This window comes from Monodon monoceros, unplaced genomic scaffold (genome assembly GCF_005190385.1).
Source record: "Monodon monoceros isolate NGI ecotype Baffin Bay Population unplaced genomic scaffold, NGI_Narwhal_1 Super_Scaffold_18, whole genome shotgun sequence".
NCBI lineage: Eukaryota > Metazoa > Chordata > Mammalia > Artiodactyla > Monodontidae > Monodon > Monodon monoceros.
The window spans coordinates 27,482,698-27,505,262 of NW_021703774.1; the positions used below are offsets into that span (position 1 = coordinate 27,482,698).

The following is a 22,565-nucleotide window of genomic DNA, read 5'->3' on the forward strand; positions in this document are numbered from 1 at the left end:
GATTATATACCAGTTCCTACAATTTGATATTAGAAAATAATGGCATATAAATCTAAAATAACACAGCAATTATGCTAATTTACTTTTAAAAGTATGTTGTCAGTTATTTAGAAACACAGGTTCCCAAGCAGCTCATCACCAAAGGAGTACCTCTCTAAAGAAAACTGGTGGTGGTGATGGACAGATAGGAGGTGAGGATTATACATATATTTGCTTTAGCAAAAGAGATGCTGGATGATTCACTTCTGAATTACAATTCATACAGGACTTGAAACATAGTTATTGAGAAAATAATACACTGCTGATGTAAATATGTGGTATTGCACTATAGGTCAGCAAAACAACTCACAACAAATGAAATTAATTACCGTGAAGCTAAAGTGTGAGCATTTTATAGTTAAAGCTAATAATGTCAGTATTTGAAGACCAAGATGACCTCAGTGCAACACTAATAATGCAATATGAACTAAATGTCCTTCCCCCAAATCATCAGAAGTTAAACTACTGGTGCTTGTGCAATATCACAGGAGTTCTGCAAGGTGTGGAGGCCAGTGAAATACTGCACTGGCATTCTCAGTAAGTTGTTTTGGCTTATAAAACCCAAATTTCAGTACTTTTAAAACATTCGCTTAATAGATTTAAAAACTGCCCATAAGAACTGCAGAAATGACCTATAATTTTGGGTCAGTTTCTTGGCCATCAGTACCCAGGGAGCTTTGGTCTATATTTTGATTACTCTTCTTAATGAGGAATGATCAACTCAAGAAATTTCCTCAGGAATAGGGGAAGTTTATCAACAGACTTTTGGTTTGTGCAAAACAGAGAGAATAGGAGATAAAACAACAACAACAACAAAAAATCCTCCAGGCAACCAACTCCTACCCTGGCTGCCAAGGGTGGCTGGTCCCCCAGGACATCCTTCCTTTTTGCCTCTGAGGTTTCAGGATGCACAGAGCAGCCAGAAGGCACCTCCCCGAGACGGCAGGTGGTGTCACAGCTGCTCTGGACTCTGGGCTCATAGTGCCTTGACCAGCCCAAATAGAGAGGGAGCTTGCAACCACAGGAATGAGGCAGAGGTGAAGACACTTATTTTTGTGTCCCCTGGCCGAGTACAGTGACTGGTACAAAATAGTTGCCTCATAAATATAGAACAAACAAAATGAGGCCTCAGCTTACTTTACCAGCACCATATCCATAAACCTGCATTCATCAGATTAATTCCTGCTCAATGCTTGTTGTCCCAACCCTCTTCTACTCTCAGGACACATAACATTGCCTCTGTGTCTACCTCAGCTTCTCCAGATTTATTTTGATTCTAAAAATCCCCTTCACAGAAATACATAGTTTTACGAAACCCCTTAGAAATTTATTAAATTACTTCATTATTTTACATAATATGATTAAGAGGAGAATTTTAAGTAAAAACATTTTATTTGAAATAAGTATATATTTAAGGACTATAATATAAAATTCATTTTAAAAGTTCCTGAACCTAAAACTACTCTAGAAAACAAAGTCTATTAAAAAATATGATGAGTATTTGCAAAGTCTCTAAGTACCTCTCCATAAGACACTTAATGATTTCTCTTGAGCAGAGAGACCTGGCAGATCCCACCTTGACCTAGTGGTCCAAGTCCACACTGCCAGTGACAGGACAAACTGACAGCATGTACCCCTCAACACAATGCACCAAGAATGACACTTGGGATTCCTGCCCCAAATATACAGCCTCAATCTAATCATGAGGAAAAATCAGACAAACCCACACTGAGGACCATTATGTAAAACAATCGAGCGGTTCTCATCAAAACTGCCAACTCTGGGAATTCCCTGGAGGTCCAGTGGTTGGGACTCCATGCTTTTACTGCCAAGGGCCCCGGTTCAATCCCTGGTCAGGGAACTGGGATCCCACAAGCCGCATGGCGTGGCCAAAAAAAAAGGAATAGAAAAAAAAAATTTTTTTAAGTGTCAAGTTTGTGGATGATGGAGAAATACTGAGGAACTGTCACAAATCAGGTTTCTCCACTCAAGGGAAATTATTAAGGGTCTAAAGACAACTAAAGAGACATGAGAACTAAATGCAGCATAGGATCTTAGACCAGAATTAGAATATTAGGGGAAAAATTGGTGAAATCCCCATAGGGTCTACAGATTAGTTTCTAGTATTGCATCAATACTAATTTTCTGGGTCAGATAACTGTATTGTGGTTTTGTAAGAGGCTGACATTGTGGGCAACTGGATGAAGGGTATATAGGCACTCTCAATTATTTTTGCATCTTTTTATAAGTCTAAAATTACTTCAAAATAAAAAACTAAATAAATGTAATTTTCCTATGTAACAAATGACAGCTATTCATTTCATAAATTAAATTCTTACTGAATTAATTATGTAAGAAAAAAGACAAAACTGGCCAATAAAGTTTTTAAAAAATGTGTTCTAAAATGTATATTTGAAATTAAATCCATGTATAGAACAAAAACCTATAAAAGAGCTTCATGATATTTTTTTGAATTCTTACTTTTTAATGTAAAATTCCACTGTTACTTTTATAGATTCCTCATTTTGTTATTGACTATTTTTTAGAGCAATTAAAGATTCAGAGCGAAACTGAGGGGAAGATACAGACACTTCTCATACACATTTCCCACACGTTCATAACCTCCCCCGTTAAGCAACATCCTCCACTAGAGTGGTGCATTTGTTACAACTGATGAACCTACACTGGCACATCATAATCACCCAAAGTCCACAGTTTACATTAGGGTTCACTCTTGGTGTTGTACATTCCATGGGTTTGGACAAACGCATAATGACATGTATCCATTTATAGTATCATACAGAGAAGTTTCACTGCCCTACAAAATACCTCTGTGCTCCACCTATTCACCCAACCCCTAACCCCTGGCAACCACTGATCTTTTTTTGTCTCCATATTTTTGCCTTTTTGAGAATATCACATAGTTGGAAATCATACAGTATATAATTTTTTCAGATTTGCTTCTTTCACTTAGTAACATGCATTTGAGTTTCCTCCAGGTCTTTCCATGACCTGATAGCTCATTTCCTTTTAGTGCTGAAGAATATTCCATTGTCTGGATGTACCACACTTTATTTATCCATTCACCTACTGAAGGGCATCTTGGTTTCTTCCAAGTCTTGGCAATTATGAATAAAGTTGCTGTAGACATCCATGTGCAGGTTTTGTGGTGGACATAACTTTTAAACTCCCTTTGGTAAATACCAAGGAGCACCATTGCTGGATTGTATGTTTGGTTTTACAAGAAACTGCCAAACTGTCTTCCAGAGTGACTGTACCATTTTGCATTCCTACCAGCAATGAATTAAAGTTCCGTTTGCTACAAAGACTTATCAGCATTTGGTGGTGTCAGTGTTCCAGACTTTTGCCATTCAAATAGGTGGGTAGTGGTATCTCATTGCCGTTTTAACTTGCATTTCCCTGATGACATATGACATGGAGGATTTTTCATATGCTTATTTGCCATCTGTATCTCTTCTTTGGTATCCGTCAAGGACTTTGGTCCATTTTTTAATTGGGTTGTTTGTTTTCTTGTTCTTGAACTTTAAGTGCTCTTTGTATATTTTGGGTAACAGTCCTTTATCAGATATGCCTTTTGCAAATATTTTCTCTTAGTATGTGGCTTGTCTTCTAATTCTCTTGACATTGTCTTTCTCAAAGCAGAAGTTGTGAATTTTAATGAAGTCCATCTTACCAATTATTTCTTTCATGTATCATGCTTTTGATATAACTAAAAGGTCATCACCATTCCCAAGTTCATCAAGGTTATCTTCTAGGAGTTTTATAATTTTGCATTTTATATTTAGGTCTGTGATCCATATTGAGTTAATCTCATGTAAGGTGTAAGATCTGTGTCTACATTCATTTTTCTCTATGTGGATGTCCAGTTGTTCCAGCATTATATTTTGAAAGGACTTTCTTTGCTCCACTGTACTGCCTTTGCTACTTTGTCAAAGGTTGGTTGACTATGTTTATGTGGGTTTATTTCTGGGCTCTCTATTCTGTTTCATAGATATATTTGTTTGTTCTTTCTTAAATACTACACTGTCTTAATTGCTGTAGGTTTATAGTAAGTTGGAAGTCAGGTAGTATCCAGTCCTCCAACGTTGTTCTTCATTATATTGAAATTGTTTTGGCTATTTTGGGTCTTTTGCCTCCCCATACAGAAACTTTAGAAGCAGCTTGTCCCCATCCACAAAATACCTTGCTGGGATTTTGATTGCACTTGTATTAATATACAGATCAAATTGGGAAGAACTGATATCTTGACGATATTGAGTCTTCTTTTTTTTTTCTTTTTCCTCCACTCTGTTTTAGATCCTATTCCCACATAGGTCATTACAGAGTATTGAAGAGAGTTCCCTGTGCTATTCAGTAGGTTCTTATTAGTTACCTATTTTATATATAGTAGTGTGTACATGTCAATCCCAATCTCCCAATTTATCCCTCTCCCTGCTTTCTCCTGTGGTAACTACAAGTTTGTTTTCTATATCTGTGACTTTATTTCTGTTTTGTAGATAGGTTCATTTGTACCATTTCTTTAGATTCCACATATAAGTGATATCATACGATATCTGTCTTTCTCTGTCTGACTTACTTCACTCAGTATGACAAGCTCTAGGTCCATCCATGTCACTGCAAGTGGCATTATTTCATTTTTTATGGCTGAGTAATATTCCATTGTATATATGTACCACATATTCTTTATCCATTCCTCCATCAATGGACATTTAGGCTGCTTCCATATCCTAGCTGTTGTAAATAGTGCTGCAATGAACATTAGAGTGCATGTATCCTTTTTTTTTTTTGCGGTATGTGGGCCTCTCACTGTTCTGGCCTCTCCCGTTGTGGAACACAGGCTCCGGACACGCAGGCTCAGCAGCCATGGCTCACAGGCCTAGCCGCTCCGCGGCATGTGGGATCTTCCTGGACCGGGGCACGAACCTGTGTCCCCTGCATCAGCAGGCAGACTCTCAACCACTGCGCCACCAGGGAAGCCCCATGTATCCTTTTTAATTATGATTTTCACTGTATGCCTGCCCAGGAGTGGGATTGGTGGATCATATGTAGCTCTATTTTTAGTTTTTTAATGAATCTCCATACTTTTCTCCATAGTGGCTGTATCAATTTACATTCCCACCAAGAGTATAGGAAGGTTCCCTTTTCTCCACACCCTCTCCAGCATTTATTATTTGAGATTTTTTGATGATGGTCTTTCTAACTGGTGCGAGCTGATACCTCACTGTAGTTTTGATTTGCATTTCTCTAATAATTAATGATGCTGAGCATCTTTTCATGTGCCTCTTGGTCATCTGTATTTCTTCTTTGGAGAAATGTCTATTTAGATCTTCTCCATTTTGGGGTTGGGTTGTTTGTTTTTTTGATATAGAGCTGCAGAAGCTGTTTGTTTTTTGTAGATGAATCCCTTGTCGGTTGCTTCATTTGCAAACATTTTCTCCCATTCTGTGGGTTGTATTTTTGTTTTGTTTATGGTTTCCTTTGCTGTGCAAAAGCTTTTAAGTTTAATTAGTCCCATTTGTTTTTTTTTGTTTTTACTTCCATTATTCTAGGGGGTGGATCAGAAAAGATCTTGCTGTGATTTATGTCAGAGAGTGTTCTGCCTATGTTTTCCTCTAAGAGTTTTATAGTATCTGGTCCTACATTTAGATCTTTAATCCATTTTGAGTTTATTTTTGTGTATGGTGTTAGGCAGCATTTTAATTTCATTCTTTACAGGTAGCTGTCCAATTTTCCCAGCACCACATATTGAAGAGACTGTCTTTTCTCCATTGTATATTCTTTCCTCCTTTGTCATAGATTAGGTGACCATAGGCATGTGGGTTTATCTCTAGACTTTCTATCCTTTTCCATTGATCTATATGTCTGTCTTTTTGTGCCAGTACCATACTGTTTTGATTACTGTAACTTTGTAGTATAGTCTGAAGTCAGGGAGTCTGATTTCTCCAGCTCTGTTTTTCTTTCTCAAGATTGCCTTGGCTATACGGGGTCTTTTGTGTTTCCATACAAATTGCAAAATTTTCTGTTCTGATTGTGAAAAATGCTATTGGTAATTTGATAGGGATTGCATTGAATCTGTAGATTACTTTGGGTAGTATAGTCATTTTGACAATATTGATTCTTCCAATCCAAGAACAAGGTATGGCTCTCCATCTGTTTGTGTCATCTTTGATTTCTTTCATCAGTATCTTATAGTTTTCTGAGTACAGGTCTTTTGCCTCCTTAGGTAGGTTTATTCTTAGGTATTTTATTCTTCTTGATGTGACGGTAAATGGGATTGTTTCCTTAATTTCTCTTTCTGATCTTTCATTGTTAGTGTATAGGAATGCAAGAGATTTCTGTGTATTTATTTTGTATCCTGAAAATTTACCAAATTCACTGATGAGCTCTAATAGTTTTCTAGTAGCATATTTAGCATTTTCTATGTATCATGTCATCTGCAAAAAGTGACAGTTTTACTTCTTTTCCAATTTGAATTCCTTTTATCTCTTTTTCTTCTCTGATTGCCATGGCTTGGGCTTCCAAAACTATGTTGAATGAAAATGGCTAGGGTGGACATCCTTGTCTTCTTCCTGATCTTAGAGGAAATGCTTTCAATTTTTCACCATCGAGGATGATGTTTGCTGTGGGTTTGTAATATATGGCCTTTATTATGTTGAAGTAGGTTCCCTCTATGCCTGCTATGCCCTCTGATAAAAACTTCTGGAGAGTTTTTATCATAAATGGGTGTTGAATTTTGTCACAAGCTTTTTCTGCATCTATTGAGATGATCATATGGTTTTTATTCTTCAGTTTGTTAATGTGGTGTATCACACTGATTGATTTGCAGATATTGAAAAATCCTTGCATCCCTGGGATAAATTCCACTTGATCATGGTGTATGATCCTTTTAATGTGTTGTTGGATTCCGTTTGCTAGTATTTTGTTGAGGATTTTTACATCTATATTTATCAATGATATTGGCCTGTAATTTTCTTTTTTTGTGATATCTTTGTCTGGTTTTGGTATCATGGTGATGGTGGCCTTGTAGAATGAACTTGGGAGTGTTCCTCCCTCTGCAATTTTTGGGAAGAGTTTGAGAAGGATAGGTGTTAACTCTTCTCTAAATGTTTGACAGAACTCACCTGTGAAGCCATCTGGACTTTTGTTTGTTGGAAGATTTTTAATCAGTTTCAATTTCAGTACATGTGATTGTTCTGTTCGTACTTTCTATTTCTTCCTTGTTCAGTCTTAGAAGGTTATACCTTTCTAGGAATTTGTCCATTTCTTCTTGGTTGTCCATTTTATTGGCATATAAGTTGCTTGTAGTAGTCTCTTATGATCCTTTGTATTTCTGTTGTGTCTATTGTAACGGATCCTTTTTCATTTCTAATTTTATTGATTTGAGTCCTCTCCCTTTTTTGCTTTATGAGTCTGGCTAAAGATTTATCAATTTTGTTTATCTTCTCAAAGAATCAACTTTTAGTTTCATCCATCTTTGCTATTGTTTTCTTCACCTCTATTTCATTTATTTCTGCTGTGATCTTTATGATTTTGTTTGTTTTTTGGTTTTGTTTGTTTTTCTATCTCTAGTTGCTTTAGGTGTAAGGTTAGGTTGTTTACTTGAGATTTTTCTTTTTTCCTAAGATTGTATTGCTGTAAACTTCCCTCTTAGAACTGCTTTTGCTGCATCCCATAGGTTTTGTATTGTGGTGTTTTTATTGTCATTTGTCTCTAAGTATTTCTTTTGATTTCCTCTTTGATTTCTTCAGTGATCCTTTGGTTATTTAGTAACATATTATTTAGTCTCCATGTGTTTGTGTTTTTAACAGTTTTTTTCCTGTAATTGATTTATAATCTCATAGTCTGTAGTTTGAAAAGATGCTTGATATGATTTCAATCTTCTTAAATTTACATAGGCTTGATTTTTGGCCCAAGATGTGATCTATCCTAGAGAATGTTCCACGTGTACTTGAGAAGAAAGTGTATTCCACTGCTTTTGGATGGAATGTCCTATAGATATCAGCTAAGTCTATCTGGTCTAATGTACCATTTAAGGCTTGTGTTTCCTTATTAATTTTCTGTCTGGATGATCTGTCCATTGGTGTAAGTGGGGTGTTAAAATCCCCCACTATTATTGTGTTATTGTCAATTTCCCCTTTGATGGATGTTAGCATTTGGCTTATAAATTGAGGTGCTCCTACGTTTAGTGCATATAATTTACAATTTTTATACCTTCTTGGATTGATTCCTTGGTCATTATGTAGTGTCCTTCCTTATCTCTTACAACAGTCTTTATTTTAAAGTCTATTTTGTCTGATATGAGTATTGCTACTTCAGCTTTCTTTTGATTTCCATTTGCATGGAATATCTTTTTCCATCCCCTCACTTTCAGTCTGTATGTGTCCCTAGGTCTGAAGTGGGTCTCTGTAGAGAGCATATCCATTCAGCCAGTCTATGTCTTTTGGATGGAGCATTTAATCCATTTGCATTTAAGGTAATTATCTATATCTACTGCCATTTTCTTAACTGTTTTGGGTTTTATTTTTTCTTCCCTTACTTTTTTGTTGCCTTCTCTTGTGGTTTGATGATCATCCTTAGTGTTGTGTTTGGGTTGCTTTTTCTTTCTTGTTTGTGTATCTATTGTAGTTTTTGGGTTTGCTATTCCCATGAGGTTTTAATTTAGCAGTCTATATATGTACAAGGTTGTTTTAATTTGCTAGTCTCTTTCCCGCCTACGAAAGTTCCTTTAGCATTTGTTGTAAAACTGATTTCATGGTGCTGAATTCTCTTAGCTTTTGCTTGTCTGTAAAGCTTTGGTTTTCTCCGTCGAATCTGAATGAGAGCCTTGCTGGGTATTCTTGATTGTAGGTTTTTCCCTTTCATCACTTGAAATATATCATGCCACTGTCTTTCTGGCCTGCAGAGTTTCTGCTGAAAAATCAGCTGCTAATAATAATCAGGATTCCCTCATATGTTATTTGTTGCTTTTCCCTGGTTGCTTTTAACAGTTTTCCTTTGTCTTTAATTTTTGCCAGTTTGATTAATATGTGTCTTGGCATGTTCCTCCTTGGGTTCATCCAGTGTGGGATTCTCTGTGCTTCCTGGACTTAGTGAGTGTTTCCTTTCTCATGTTAGGGAAGTTTCTGGCTAAAATATCTTCAATTATTTTCTCAGGCTCTTTCTCTTTCTCTTCTCCTTCTGGTACCCCTATAATGAGAATGTTGGTGTGCTTATTATTATCCCGGAGATCTCTGAGACTGTCCTCATTTCTTTTCATTCCTTTTTCTTTATTCTGTTCTGTGGCAGTGATTTCCACCACTATGTCTTCCACCTCACTAATTCATTCTTCTGCCTCAGTTATTCTGCTATTGATTCCTTCTACTGCATTTTTCATTTCAGTTATTGTATTGTTCATCTGTTTGTTTGTACTTTAAATCTTCTAGCTCCTTGTTAAACATTTCTTGTATCTATCTTCTTGATCTATCCCTCCACTCTTTTAACAAGATTTTGGATCATCTTTACTATCATTACTCTGAATTCTTTTTCAGGTAGATTGCCTATCTCCTCTTCATTTAGTTGTTCTTGTGGGTTTCTATCTTGTTCCTTCTTTTGTAACATATTTCTCTGTCATCTCATTTTGTCTAACTTTCTGTATTTGTGGTGCCCTTTCCACAGCCTGCAGGATTGTAGTTCTCTTGCTTCTGGTGTCTGCTCCCTGGTGGGCGAGTTTGATCCAGGGGCTTGTGCAGCCTTCCTGGTGGAAGAGACTGGTGCCTGCCCTCTCATGGGTGCAGCTGGATCTTGTCCTTCTGATGGGCAGGGCCACATCAAGGGGTGTGTTTTGAGGTGGATGTGAGCTCAGTACAACTTTAGGCAGCCTGTCTTCTGATGGGTGGGGCTGTATTCCTATCTTGGTGGTTGTTTGGCCTGAGGTTTTCCAGCTTTGGAGCCGCAGGTTGTTGGGTGGGGTTGGGTCTTGGTGCCAAAATATGGACCTCCAGAAGATCTCACTCCAATCAATATTCCCTGGGGCTTCTGCTACCAGTGTTCTTGCCCTCGTGGTGAGCGATAGTAGACCTTCACCTCCCCAGGACACCCTCTAAGACCTCTAGGTAGGTGTAGCCCAGGTTGCTATTGAGGTACTGCTTTGTGCCGGGTCCCAGTGCATGTGAGACCTTCTGTGTGCCATCCAAGGGTTTAGTCTCTGTTTCTCCCAGCCCTATGGAGTTCCTGCACTCAAGCCCTGCTGGCCTTCATGGCTAAATGGTCTGGGGGTTCTTCTACCAAATTCCAGACCCTCAGACTGTCTTGGAGGGCTATTTTATGTGGGAATGTCCCTATGTAGCCTGCATGGGTTTAATATTTTTTGGTGTGAGGGTTGTTTTTAGTATAGATGTTTGCCACCTCTTCCTCAGTGTATCCTGGCCATTATCCCCTTTACAGGAGGTGTGACTGATGTTGTGGTGAACAGAGCCAGCACTGGATATTGAGCAGGGCCTCCCCTTTGCTCTGTGGTTGTCACTGCCCTGTCAGACATGGGGTCTGCTCCCTAGTTGTTGGAGTAGAGGCCCTCAGATCTGTTTCTTAGCTGTATTTCTGATCTGTGGTGTGAGGTAGGTAGGATTGGAGTACTCCCACTGGGAGGGAAGCCTCTGAGTATTCCTCCTCTGGATCTGTTCACCTGTGGCTGTGCTCTGTTATGTCACTTTTCACCTGTTGTGGGAGCTCTCTTACACTGTTGTTGGCACTGCTCTAGGCCCCACCTTAACTGTGGGTATGCCGGCAGTTGGCCCTGGTGTCTCTCAGACATTGTTTTCACCAGGCCACCAGCATAGATCCACTTAAGTCAGGTCCCAGGATTGCAGTAATCATGGGTTGGACCCACTATGGGTGCTATGGGGGCAGCTCTGACTCTAGTCTGGCCCAACCCCCATGTGTATGTGCCGACAAAATCTACAGCTGCTAAAGCTAGGCCCATCTTGGTTGCAGGAGCACTGGCTGTTCATTCAGATGCTCTGTAGGCACTGAGTTTACAAAGCCAGTCACAGCATTGTCAATTCATGGTTTGAATAGCTGTGTGGAGAGGTTTCAGCTTTTCTTTCTTAGTTGCATGGCCCCTAGGGCTCAGTTGTGGTTTCAGTCCCACCTCTGCTTGTGGGCCACCCATAGGGGTCTGCTGTCAAGGCTGCCCTGGAGCACAGGAGTCCACCCCGGCAAGGAGGGGTTGTGGCAGCAGCACGGTGGCTGGGGTCACAGAACCCCTGGCAGCAACAGGCATTAGGGGGAGCTGGTGGCCGCAGGCACAAGAGAGTCGGCCCCAGTGGGGGCTCTTCCTAATACCCAGCCACAGGCGTGGGCGAGCCAGCCCTAATGTTGATGAGGCATGTGGGGAAGCTGGCCCCGGTGGTGACAAGGCATGTGAGGGAGCCAGCCGTCGTGGGCACAAGAGACCTTGTTGTGTGTGGTGGGGGCTCCTAGCACCCAGCCACAGGCAGGAGAGAGCAGGCCCCAGAGGGGTCCCCCTAGTGCCTGGCTGCTAGTGTGATAGAACCGGCCCTGGTGGGGGCCCCTCCTAGTGCCCGGCCCCCTGCACAAGAGGCTAGCCGTGGCAGGGGCTGCTCCTTGCACCCGGCTGCTGGCTCGAGAGGGCTGGCCCCAGCAGGGGCCCTTCCTAGTGCCCAGGGAGGCAGGGATGGCACATGGGGAGAGAGCCTGCAATGGCAGCTCTGCCCCTTACACATCACTTAACAATGGTGCTTTGCTTCTATGGCAGCCTGGGTTTCCTCCACAGGCATTCCTGGCTGCAATGTCCTCACTCCTGTCCCCTCAGGCTGTCTCCTTACAGCCAACAGCAGTCCTCTACCCAGGTTTGCTCTCCAAACACCACATTCCAGCACACAGCCCCCATCCTCACCAGGGACACATCTAGGGCAGGGGCACACAGGGCTGTGGCACGAACCGTCTGTGTAGGTCTCACTCTGTCTTACCTGCCACAGAACAGTTGCTGCACTCTCTTCTGATAGCCCCGAAGCTCCCCTTCTGTCCCAACCGATCTCCCCACCAGTGAGGGGGCTTCTCCAGATGCAGGAACCTCTCCTCTCCTCAAGCTCCACCCCAGGGCTGCCATTCACGTCCGGCTTCCTCTCCTCTTCTTTCCCCCTTCTTCTTTCTTTCATCCTACCAGGTTATGGGGGATCTTTCTTGTCCTTTTTGGTGTCCAAGGTCCTCTGCCAGTGTTCAGCCAGTGCTCTGTGAGACTTGTTCCATTTGTAGATGTATTCTTTTTTTTTTTTTTTGCAGTATGCAGGCCTCTCACTGCTGTGGCCTCTCCCATTGCAGAGCCCAGGCTCCAGATGAGCAGGCTCAGTGGCCATGGCTCACAGGCCCAGCCGCTCTGCGGCATGTGGGATCTTCCCAGACCGGGGCACGAACCCGTGTCCCCTGCATTGGCAGGTGGACTCTCAACCACTGCACCACCAGGGAAGTCCTGTAGATGTATTCTTGATGCATCTGTGGGGAGAGATGAACTCCACATCCTCCTACTCCTCCACCATCTTGACCTCCTTTGATACTGAGTCTTCTTATCCATTAACCTGAATATCTCTCTATTTATTAGTTCTTTAATTTTATTCATCAGAGTTTTATAGTTTTCCACATCTAGATTTTGTACATAATTTGTTAGATTTATACCAAAACTTTTCATTTTAGGGGGGCTAATGTAAACGGTATTGTGTTTTTAATTTCAAATTCCACTTGTTCATTGCTGGTATATAGGAAAGCAAATAACTTTCAGATATTAACCTTGTACCTTGCAACCTGCCATAATTGCTTTTTAGTTCCAAGAATTTTTCATCAATTCTTTCAGATTTTCTACATAGATGATCATGTCATCTTGCAATCAAGAAAGGTTTTTATTCCTCTTCCCTCCCAGTCTTTATACCTTTTATTTCCTTTTCTTGTCTTATTGCATTACTTCCAGTATGATGTTGAAAAGGATGGGTAAAAGGGAGTAACCTTGACTTACACCTGATCAATGGGGAAAGCTTTGAGTTTCTCACCATTAAGTATAATGTTAGCTGTAGGTTTTTTTTTTAAAGATATTCTTTATCAAGTTGAGAAAGTTTCCCTCTATTTCTAGTTTACTGAGAGTTTTTTAAAATCATGAATGTGTTTGGATTTTGTCAAAAGCTTTTTCTGCATCTATTAATGTGATCATGCAATTTTTCTTTTTTAGCTTATTGATGTGATAGATTACATTTAATTTTCAAATAATGAACCAGACTTGCATACTTAGAATAAATCCTACTTGACTGTGGTGTGTAATTCTTTTTAAATGCTGTTGGATTCTATTTGCCAATATTTTGTTTTTTCAAGGACTTCTCAGAAAATAATGAACAGTCCTCCAAAATTTAACGTTCAATTAGATAAAAATCAATATTTTACTTCTTATTTTTAACCCTAGTTTTCAAGGAATAAAATTTCTATTAGAAAAATACAGCTTACAGATTTGTTAAAGATCATTGTGAGGTAGTTTATAAAAGAATTACCAGTTCTAAATTAATAATTAGTTTGTTACATTTCAGTCAGCAGCTTCATGTCATCATTCAATGTTTTTTTAAATTATTTATTTATTAATTATTATTATCTTTTTTTTTTTTCTTTTGGCTGTGTTGGGTCTTCGTTGCTGTTCGTGGGCTTTCCTCTAGTTGCAGTGAGCCAGGGCTACTCTTCATTGCTGTGCATGGGCTTCTCTTGTTGTGGAGCATGGGTTCTAGGCACACGGGCTTCAGTAGTTGTGGTACACGGGCTCAGTGCTCATGGGCTCTACAGTGCAGGCTCAGTAGTTGTGGCGCACGGGCTTAGTTGCTCCACAGTATGTGGGATCTTCCCGGACCAGGGATCGAACCCGTGTCTCCTGCATTGACAGGCGGATTCTTAACCACTGTCACCAGGGAAGTCCCCATTCAATGGTTTTTATGTATATAATTTAAACAATACACTACCATAAGAAATTTTAAAAAAATGTGAAAGTGTATAACCAAAAAAACAACCAGGATTTCTGGGGGTTGGTGACATAATACTAAATCACATGAGAACACATGAGTGCGTTCAGCCCATTTCCACTAGCTCGAGGGCTTGCTCCCTGTGTATACACTGTGGAGTTCTCACGCGGTTCTACTTTCTAGGGAGAAATATATGAATCAATACTTATTTTAAAATATAACTAGAAAGAAATACCATTGCTATCTTTAGCCTGAATTCCCTGGTCTGCCTTTGTGGACACCAAGGGTTCCAAACTACCAGCTGGAAAATGTAACTTTCCTGACTTTAAAACTTTAATAATCTTGACAATCAGAATTTAATAAGTTCACATCTACTGCAACTCAAAAAATTGTCTTTTCCAAAATGCCCCTCCCAATACATCTACCCACCACCAGTTGGTTGGTCTGTCACTTGCTTTCTCTTGCTTCCCTCTTTTCTGTGCACCCAAATCTTGTGAAAAAGTGGTTTAAATTTGCTATTTCAATTTTTCAATTCACACTGTTTTCAATCCATATTATATGATTTCTGTACCCACTCTTCCAGTACAAATATTTTTGTTAACATAACCAGTGCTGTCCATGTCACTAAGTCCAATGGATACTTTTCAGTCTTATTTAATCACTCAGCAGCATCTGGTAGATCACCTCCTCTTTCCTGAAGTATTTCCATCTGTCGGCATGCATGATAACAAGCCTTTTCAGTTTCTACTTATTTCTCAGGTTTTCTTACCTTTAAAACTTTTGATGTTCTTTAGGATTCAGTAAGCCCATCTTCCTTCTCACTTTATTTCTCTAGGTGACCACACTTACTCCCAAGGTTTCTAATATTCTCTGTAAGCCAGTGGGGATTTCTATCTCCAGCCCAGTCCTCACTCCTGAGCTTAGTCCCTTGTGTCTCCATGCTTATTCAACATACCCATTTGTACAATGCTCTTGAACATTAAATTCAACAGGGTCGAAACCTAACACTTGATCTTATCCCAAACCCAGGCCATCTCGACCACAAACCTCCTTATTTTGTGTATTTTCTATTCTCACTAAGTACTACCACTATGTACATATCGCTCATGTCAGAAATATGGATATGCACTATTCTCTACCCAACATAGCCAATCAGTCATTAAGTCCTGTTGATTTCACCTCCTATATATTTCACCAATCTGTTTACTTCTAGCATCATTATTATCAGTTCAATCTAAGCCATCATCATCACTTGACTAACTGCTCTACTAGCTCCCTAACTGGTCTTGTGTAAACACCATGGCTCTGCTCCAATCCATTATCAACTCTGGAGCTGGAATGCTATTTTTAAAATGCAAATTTGATCACATAATTCTCCTTTGTTTTTTAAAAAATCTTTTAATATCTTCCTTTTAGTAAAAGGATAAAGTGAAAGGTCTACAATAAAAACTTAAAGGCCTTGTCTTTATCCGGCCCTCACCTGCCTCTCCAACCTCATCACATGCTATTTTTTCCATTATTCTTTATGTTAAACACAGTTTCTTTCCTTCTTTAAAAGTCCTATCTCAGGACCTTCAATTTACAGTTTTCTTTTCTCTAGAAGAGGAGCTGGCAAACGTTTTTAGGAGAGGGCGAGATAGTGAATATTTTAGGCTTTGTGAGCCAATAGGCCAGTCTTTGACTCACCTACTCATTGTAGGGTGAAAGGAGCCACAGATAACATGTAAACAAATGAGCATGACTATGTTCTTGAGCCACACAAAATGGGCTTGGGCTGGGGTGCAATTTGCCAGCTCCTGCCCTAGGACTAATAATCCCTATATTGTCACTCACAGATTCATTTCAAGTGTCATTTTTTCATTGAAACTTCTTCTGATCAGGGTAAGTCACCTTATTAAATGTGCTTATACCACAAAGTATATTTCCCTTTCATATAACTAATCATTACTGCAATTAATTAGATATCTGTGAAATTCTCTTGTCAATATCTATCTTCCCTATAAGGCTGTAAACTCCATTAGACTAGGAATTATATTTACTTTGATATTTTATTCCCAGCATGTGGTGGAGAACATGACACATGGTAGCAATCAATAAATATTTGTTGAATGAATGAATTTACTATCATTCATATCAATGAATGAATGATTAATTTACTATCTGACCTTCAGTTGGCAACTTTATCTTTCTGAGCCTTAGTTTTCCACCTGGAAAGGAAGATGATAATAACAACTACTTCCCAGGTTTGTTTCAGGTAAGAAAACATGCGTGAGGTGAATTTTGTGAACTCTAAAACAATATACAGATGTAAGAAAAGAAATATTAGAAAGATGAGTTGGTTGCATAGTACAGGAGCAAATTATAGCCCAAGGTCCAAATCTTTTCACTCATTTTGTTGGGCTTCTAGCTAAGAATGGTTTTTGTCTTTTTAAAGGGTTGTAAAGAAAACCAAAACAAAGACTACGTGACAGAGACTACTCGTGGCCCAGGAAGCCTAAAATATTTTACTCTCTGGTCCTTTACAGAAATAGTTTGCTGATCTCTGGCTTAGAAAATAAATGAATGATTAATTCTTTATAAATATACTCACCTTTTAATATTTTGGTGTCATTTTCTGACTACCTTTCTTCTCTTCAATAGAGAAAGTGATCAAATTTATAAACATTCCTCCTGCCCCTGCCGAGGGACTCTATGTTTACTTTAAAAAATAATGATAAAGGGAGTATTTAAATATTTTCTTTTCCCCTCAGTTATATGAACAATTGATTTTGAAACAGAGTAGGCCTGGGGTGTCTGGGGATGGGATAGAAATGGGGAGATGGATGCCAAGAAAACTATCTCCACTGGAAGGTTAACTGCTGTTATGTATGCGATTGCTGAGATTTTTTTTCCTGGGTAATTCATCACTATATAGAAATTAGGAGTGACACATTTATAGTAAATATAAGGGACTGTGTTTTTCACACACACAAAAATACTGCACAAAAAAGGAAAGGAATTTGGAATCAAAAGATCATGATTCAAGTTTGAACTCTACCAACTTACTCAATATGGCACTTTGAGCAAATACATTAGTATCTCTCAGCTTGAGCTTCTCCATCTAGAAAAAGAGAGTAAATATTGATTCCATTTAGTAGGTGGCTATTATGAGCCAGGTGCTTTACATATATTATATTTGATCTTTATACCAAACTGCAAAGTGGCTATTGTTAGCTCCAATATATAGATGGAGAAACTGATGCTCAGAGAGGTTAAGTAACTTGCTCAAAGTACACCACTAGAAAGAACCAAAGGGTCTGGAGTCAAATTCTGACTCTAGCAATATATTTAACCTTCTTAGGCCTTACATGTTGTATCTTACAAAAATACATACAAAACCTAATTTCTAGAAGAGAAGTTTTGAAATTCCTGCATATTACATTACCAGCTTGCACCTTAAAGGTAGATGGTTTTCCTACAGTGTTCTATATTAAATCTACTTCTGTGTCTTTAGAGAATAGTAAAGAGGGAATGTGCTCTCCTCTCTGTGTATTATAAGAACAACCTAAATTGAGAAAGCATAAATATATAGAAATATTAGATTTTAAGCATGTTCCTTGAGTACCATAGTAACCATGAATTCTATTTATTCCACAGCAATTCCCATTCTGTTTTTGAACCAAACACATTCAATATGTGGCACATCAGTTGATTATTAAGTCTTTATTACCTTTGCTTCATTATCTCATGTAGTCTCCCATGCTGGACACACTGTTCCTCCAATTCATCATTTCTTCTCTGTAACTTTTCCAGTTTGTCACATGTATACCTTTTTTCTTGACTGAGCTGAGCTATTTCAGATCTAGAGAGGTGTAAACACAGAAGTGACTGATGTTAAAGGTTCTTATTACCAGACCATGTTTTTATTGTATAACCTTATCATTTTCTTGAACTCTGTACTTAAACATAACAGTGTCAATAAAAATTATTTTATGTAAAATATTTCAGAAATTACAGAATGTCTAGTAGAAGGATATACACACTGCAGGAACTCAACTGGTAGACAGAAAGAGGAATAACAACAACAGAGAGAGTTTTTTCAAGGAACAGGACAAAAATGATAATAATCAAATCCCGTTTTTAAAAAGACAGCTATTAATTTACCAAATATTTAGTAAGTATCTATTACAGGCCAGCTACCATGCTGTTACAGGAACAACCCCAGGCCTAATTTCTGACAGAGAGTTGTTTCTTTTAATTAACATAGCTAATTTAATGGTACATGATTAAAATCATATAGTTTTAAAAAATGGTGAGGCTTCCCTGGTGGGGCAGTGGTTGAGAGTCCACCTGCTGATGCAGGGGACACGGGTTCGTGCCCCGGTCTGGGAAGATCCCACATGCCATGGAGCGGCTAGGCCTGTGAGCCATGGCCGCTGAGTCTGCGCATCCAGGGCCTGTGCTCCGCAATGGGAGAGGCCACAACAGTGAGAGGACTGCGTACCACAAAAAAAAAAAAAAAACAATGGTGGTTCTCTGCCCCCTGACTCCACCTCCAGCTTGTCAATGTAATTACTAATATTTCAGTTTGTAGTTAAATCAATATCAGTTTTATGTCATAACAACTACATAAATATTGGTCCTTGTTGTTTAAGGAGTATATTATGATTACACATGCATTTGTGTACATTTATTTTCCCTAAACAAGTGGGCTTTAGTGTAGAATGATTGAGTGGCAAGCCATCTTTTCTGATGGGAGATTCCCAATATTATCAGCATCCGTAATTCTTTCCCCTGTGGCCATTCTGTTTCTCAAAAGAAGGATTCTCCATTTTCCTGCTTGTTGTGTACAACCCTAACCATCAGTGGTCTAGGAGCCGGTTGGAAATAGAGGGGTGGTGTACTCACCTTTCAGAATGCAGACTTTTAATTAATTCTTCTATTCTAATTTCAGTGCAGCTATTTTCACCAGTGCCTGCTGGTTTAATCTCTTCAGAGGGGAAGCTCCTAGTTTTCTGGGTGGAGGAGGGATAGTCACCTGGCTGCATGGGGTGGGGGTAGAACTGTCAACTTTGGCTTCAGTCCTATATTCCACTCCTGCCTTCTAAGTCTTTCTGGGATCCTGAGAGCAGATCAGCTTGCTTCACATACAAGTATCCCTGTCTGCAGACATTTAAGACTCACCTTCCTCCATTTGCTAAGTGAGGTACCATTCCCCCAATTTTCTTTCTGTTTTCACATTATTTCATTTGGGATTACAGGTATCTATCTACTTTGGTGATGATTGGTGTTTGTGAGGAAATAACGTTACTTCTTCAGTGTCTTGGATGGCCATTTCAAGGCTCAAAATTTGAAGCTAAGAGAGACATCTGTCCAAGAAAAATTGTACTTTGTCCTTGATTTAATTAAACATTACTACTTACTCCACCATCTCCTCATACTCCACTGCCTCATAGGTTAGAACTGAAAGCTTAGAAGTTTTGCACATTAAAATACAAGTAGTTAACAACTGGTTCGTTTCTTGAGGTTTATGTGAGATGCTTGATGTAAAATTATTTCCCTCCAAAGAAAGGATTCCTCCATTAGGTGACATAGCCTTTTTTTTTTTTTTTTCCTGGAAAAGATTTGGATTTGCTAAGGGAATTTATCCCAAGGACCAAGCTGCTTCACATGGCATGAAGTAATTGCTCACTTTTAGTTCACTTCATTCCTCATTTTGTTTTCACCTTGGTTCAAGTTTCATCTCGAAGAAAGCTTGCTCTGATTAATACCTGCAGTTCTCAGTATGCCAGCACATTTTTTGAAACTACCTCTAGCTTTTATGCATACATTAGCTTATAATTTATTCCTGTGAATTGTGCTCTGTGCCTCATCCTTCTTGCTAGATTACAGATTACACACAAGGGCATGGATTATCTCATTTTCAAGCTCAGATTAAGCACTCAATCTATATTTACTTCTTCTAATAAGAATTTACTTATATTTGAAATAGTCTAAATAAGTAAATAATGACTATGTCTATCCTTTCAAAATCACATACAATATAAAAGAATTTAGGAGCAGTTATATGAAATTTTTAATTTAGTATTCTTCCACGATTAGTATTTCCTATCACAATATGCACTATGCACTAAAATTCCAAAAGGCCCAAAAATATCCTTAAACTGCATTAGAAAAAAATGCATAAGAATATTTATCTGTTCTCAGTTACTTTCCCAGAAAAACAAGTCACTCTTGAAAAGTCACGAAGGAAACATAGATTTTACAATATAAGAATATAAAGCTTTTACATACAACAAAATCATATGTTTTTATAAGCATGTTCCTTGTAGCACTGTTTCTAGAAACAACCTTGCTCTGCAACCCAATATATGAAAACTTAACCCAGAAATGTATCAACAGATGATTAGTTACATTACTTTAAAAAAGAAATATCAAGATGCTATTCTGATAATATGGCTATTTATTGGTGTTATATATTGACCTAAAAATATGGCATATTGGTAAAAAAGGAAAATATTAAAAATCACCATAAGGTAATTTTATTTTATAAAATAAAAAATATTTTGACATGTATTCCACATATTAATATTGATTATCTCTTGGTGTCCAGATTAGCAATATAAAATATTTTTTTTCCTTTTCTGTATTTTCTGAATTTTTACAATGGACATGTATTGTAATATTTAAAACAAAAAATAAAGTCACCTTGATTTTGAAAAAATTCTTAAGAAACAAAAAGAACTGGGAACAAATTTTTCGAAATTAAAAAAAGGGAACGTAAAAAATGAGACAAATGAATATTAGAAGCATTATATAATAAACTGCTATCCCCACTCTTCATCAAAATTCCAATTAAAAAAGTACAAGGGATATGAAAAATACAGAGGAAGAAACATAAATGATCAATAAACATTTATAAAACATTCAATTTCCCTATTATTCAAAGAAATGCCTAATAAAACATTTACTGTATGCCTACACTACATTAGGTAGTGGAATTCATCCTTTACATTATGATCTCAATTAATCCTACAAGGTAAGTGTTTATTCCCTTTTCTCTGGGAGGTAAATATGAGGTTTAATAATTCGCCTAAGGTCACCTAAATGGTGATTACCCAAGCCCAGACACAAACACTGGTCTGTCCAACTCTAAAGGGGTTGTCCCACCCACTGTGCAACATGGCCCCTCACTCCTTTTTTGAAAAACCTCTCACTTCTTTTGTCACAAACTGCTATGTACACATATATACTGAGCAGAATTTAGTGCAGTACTTGAGCAAAGTCATACACATTAACAGCCTTAACAGGGTTCACAGTCTTTGGACCAGCAATCCCCTTTTAGACATCTCAACTAAGAAAATCATGAAAAAATTCAGATTTATGTATAAAATTATTATTATATTATTCATTACATTTTTAAAGAGTTTAAAATTCTGATGAATTATTATTCATACAAATGATTCAACTAAAATTATGTTTCCTGAGTATTTACTGATGTAGAAAAGTGTTCATCAGATAATATTAAGTAAAAAAAGCAGGATGTAAAACTGTATATATATATATATATATATATATACACACACATATGTATATCACTCACAATATAAGTGCATGGTAACATACACATTTACCTACACATGGAAAATGGCTGAAAGTAAACATGTCAAAAGTTAACCATAGTTAGCTGGATGGTAATGTTACAGGAAATTTTTTTCCTTAATTTTTCTTTGCATTTATAACCAAATGCCCTATATTGAGGATATCTTATATACAGAATTTCAAAAATATAAATGTTAATTGTAAAGTACATATTACTATCAAGTATTTTATTGCTACAGTACTTTTCTGCTTTGCATATTTTATGTGTATGCTTTTCTTTGTTTATAATAGTAATTTGCCTACCAACTTCCAATGTTCAATAAAAATTTGGTATATGTACACGGACATCATCTTTTATCTGTCTAGAGTCCATGATATATTGAAAGAACTAGCAGTTTACAAAGTTCAAAAAGTAAACTTACGAGCTTCTATGTTAGCTTGAGATTACATTTGTGGCATGATTATCCTAGTGTCATATAAAAAGAAAATTGATTCTAATCCATTTTCATAGAAAATTTAGGTAATTTCTGCCTTTACAGAAGCATGAACTTCTCACTGCATTTTTATATACCAGTTATACTGTGTAATTACATTTTCATGAAGTATAATATTTTACTACGATAATTAGGATTACAGTGATAATTGCTTTTTAAAGAAAAACATGACCCCTTAATTTTTTACTCTTTTAGAGTCTCATTCAACTTTCGGTAATAATTAGCAGAGGACAATATCAGTTTCTTCTTGTAGAATATAATTTTTGTAGCATCCCAAACTAACATCATTTGAACATGCCAGGGAAAAAAAATAGTTCAACCGGGTATGTGTTCTTTACTTCAATTAAACTCACACAGTTGGATACCTACTGTTGCCAAAACAGTAATATAATTTATACATTATAGTCCACACAGTAAAACTACACTAAAAGTCATTTAACAATATTTA

The 22,565-nt window shown here is 37.9% G+C and overlaps 1 protein-coding gene across 7 annotated transcripts in view; it reads right to left on the reverse strand.

Moving 5' to 3' along the window:
• SDCCAG8 (serologically defined colon cancer antigen 8) overlaps positions 1–22,565 on the reverse strand; it is a 259,213-nt gene that overhangs the window by 64,748 nt on the left and 171,900 nt on the right. For 5 of the 7 annotated variants that reach the window (XM_029227094.1, XM_029227092.1, XM_029227090.1 and 2 more), the window contains one exon: positions 17,752–17,883. In XM_029227094.1, coding sequence (XP_029082927.1) covers positions 17,752–17,883 — 132 coding nt within the window. Of the gene's footprint in view, positions 1–17,108; positions 17,143–17,725; positions 17,884–22,565 lie in introns of those variants that run through there. The other 2 variants (XM_029227095.1, XM_029227098.1) reach the window with 2 other exon arrangements.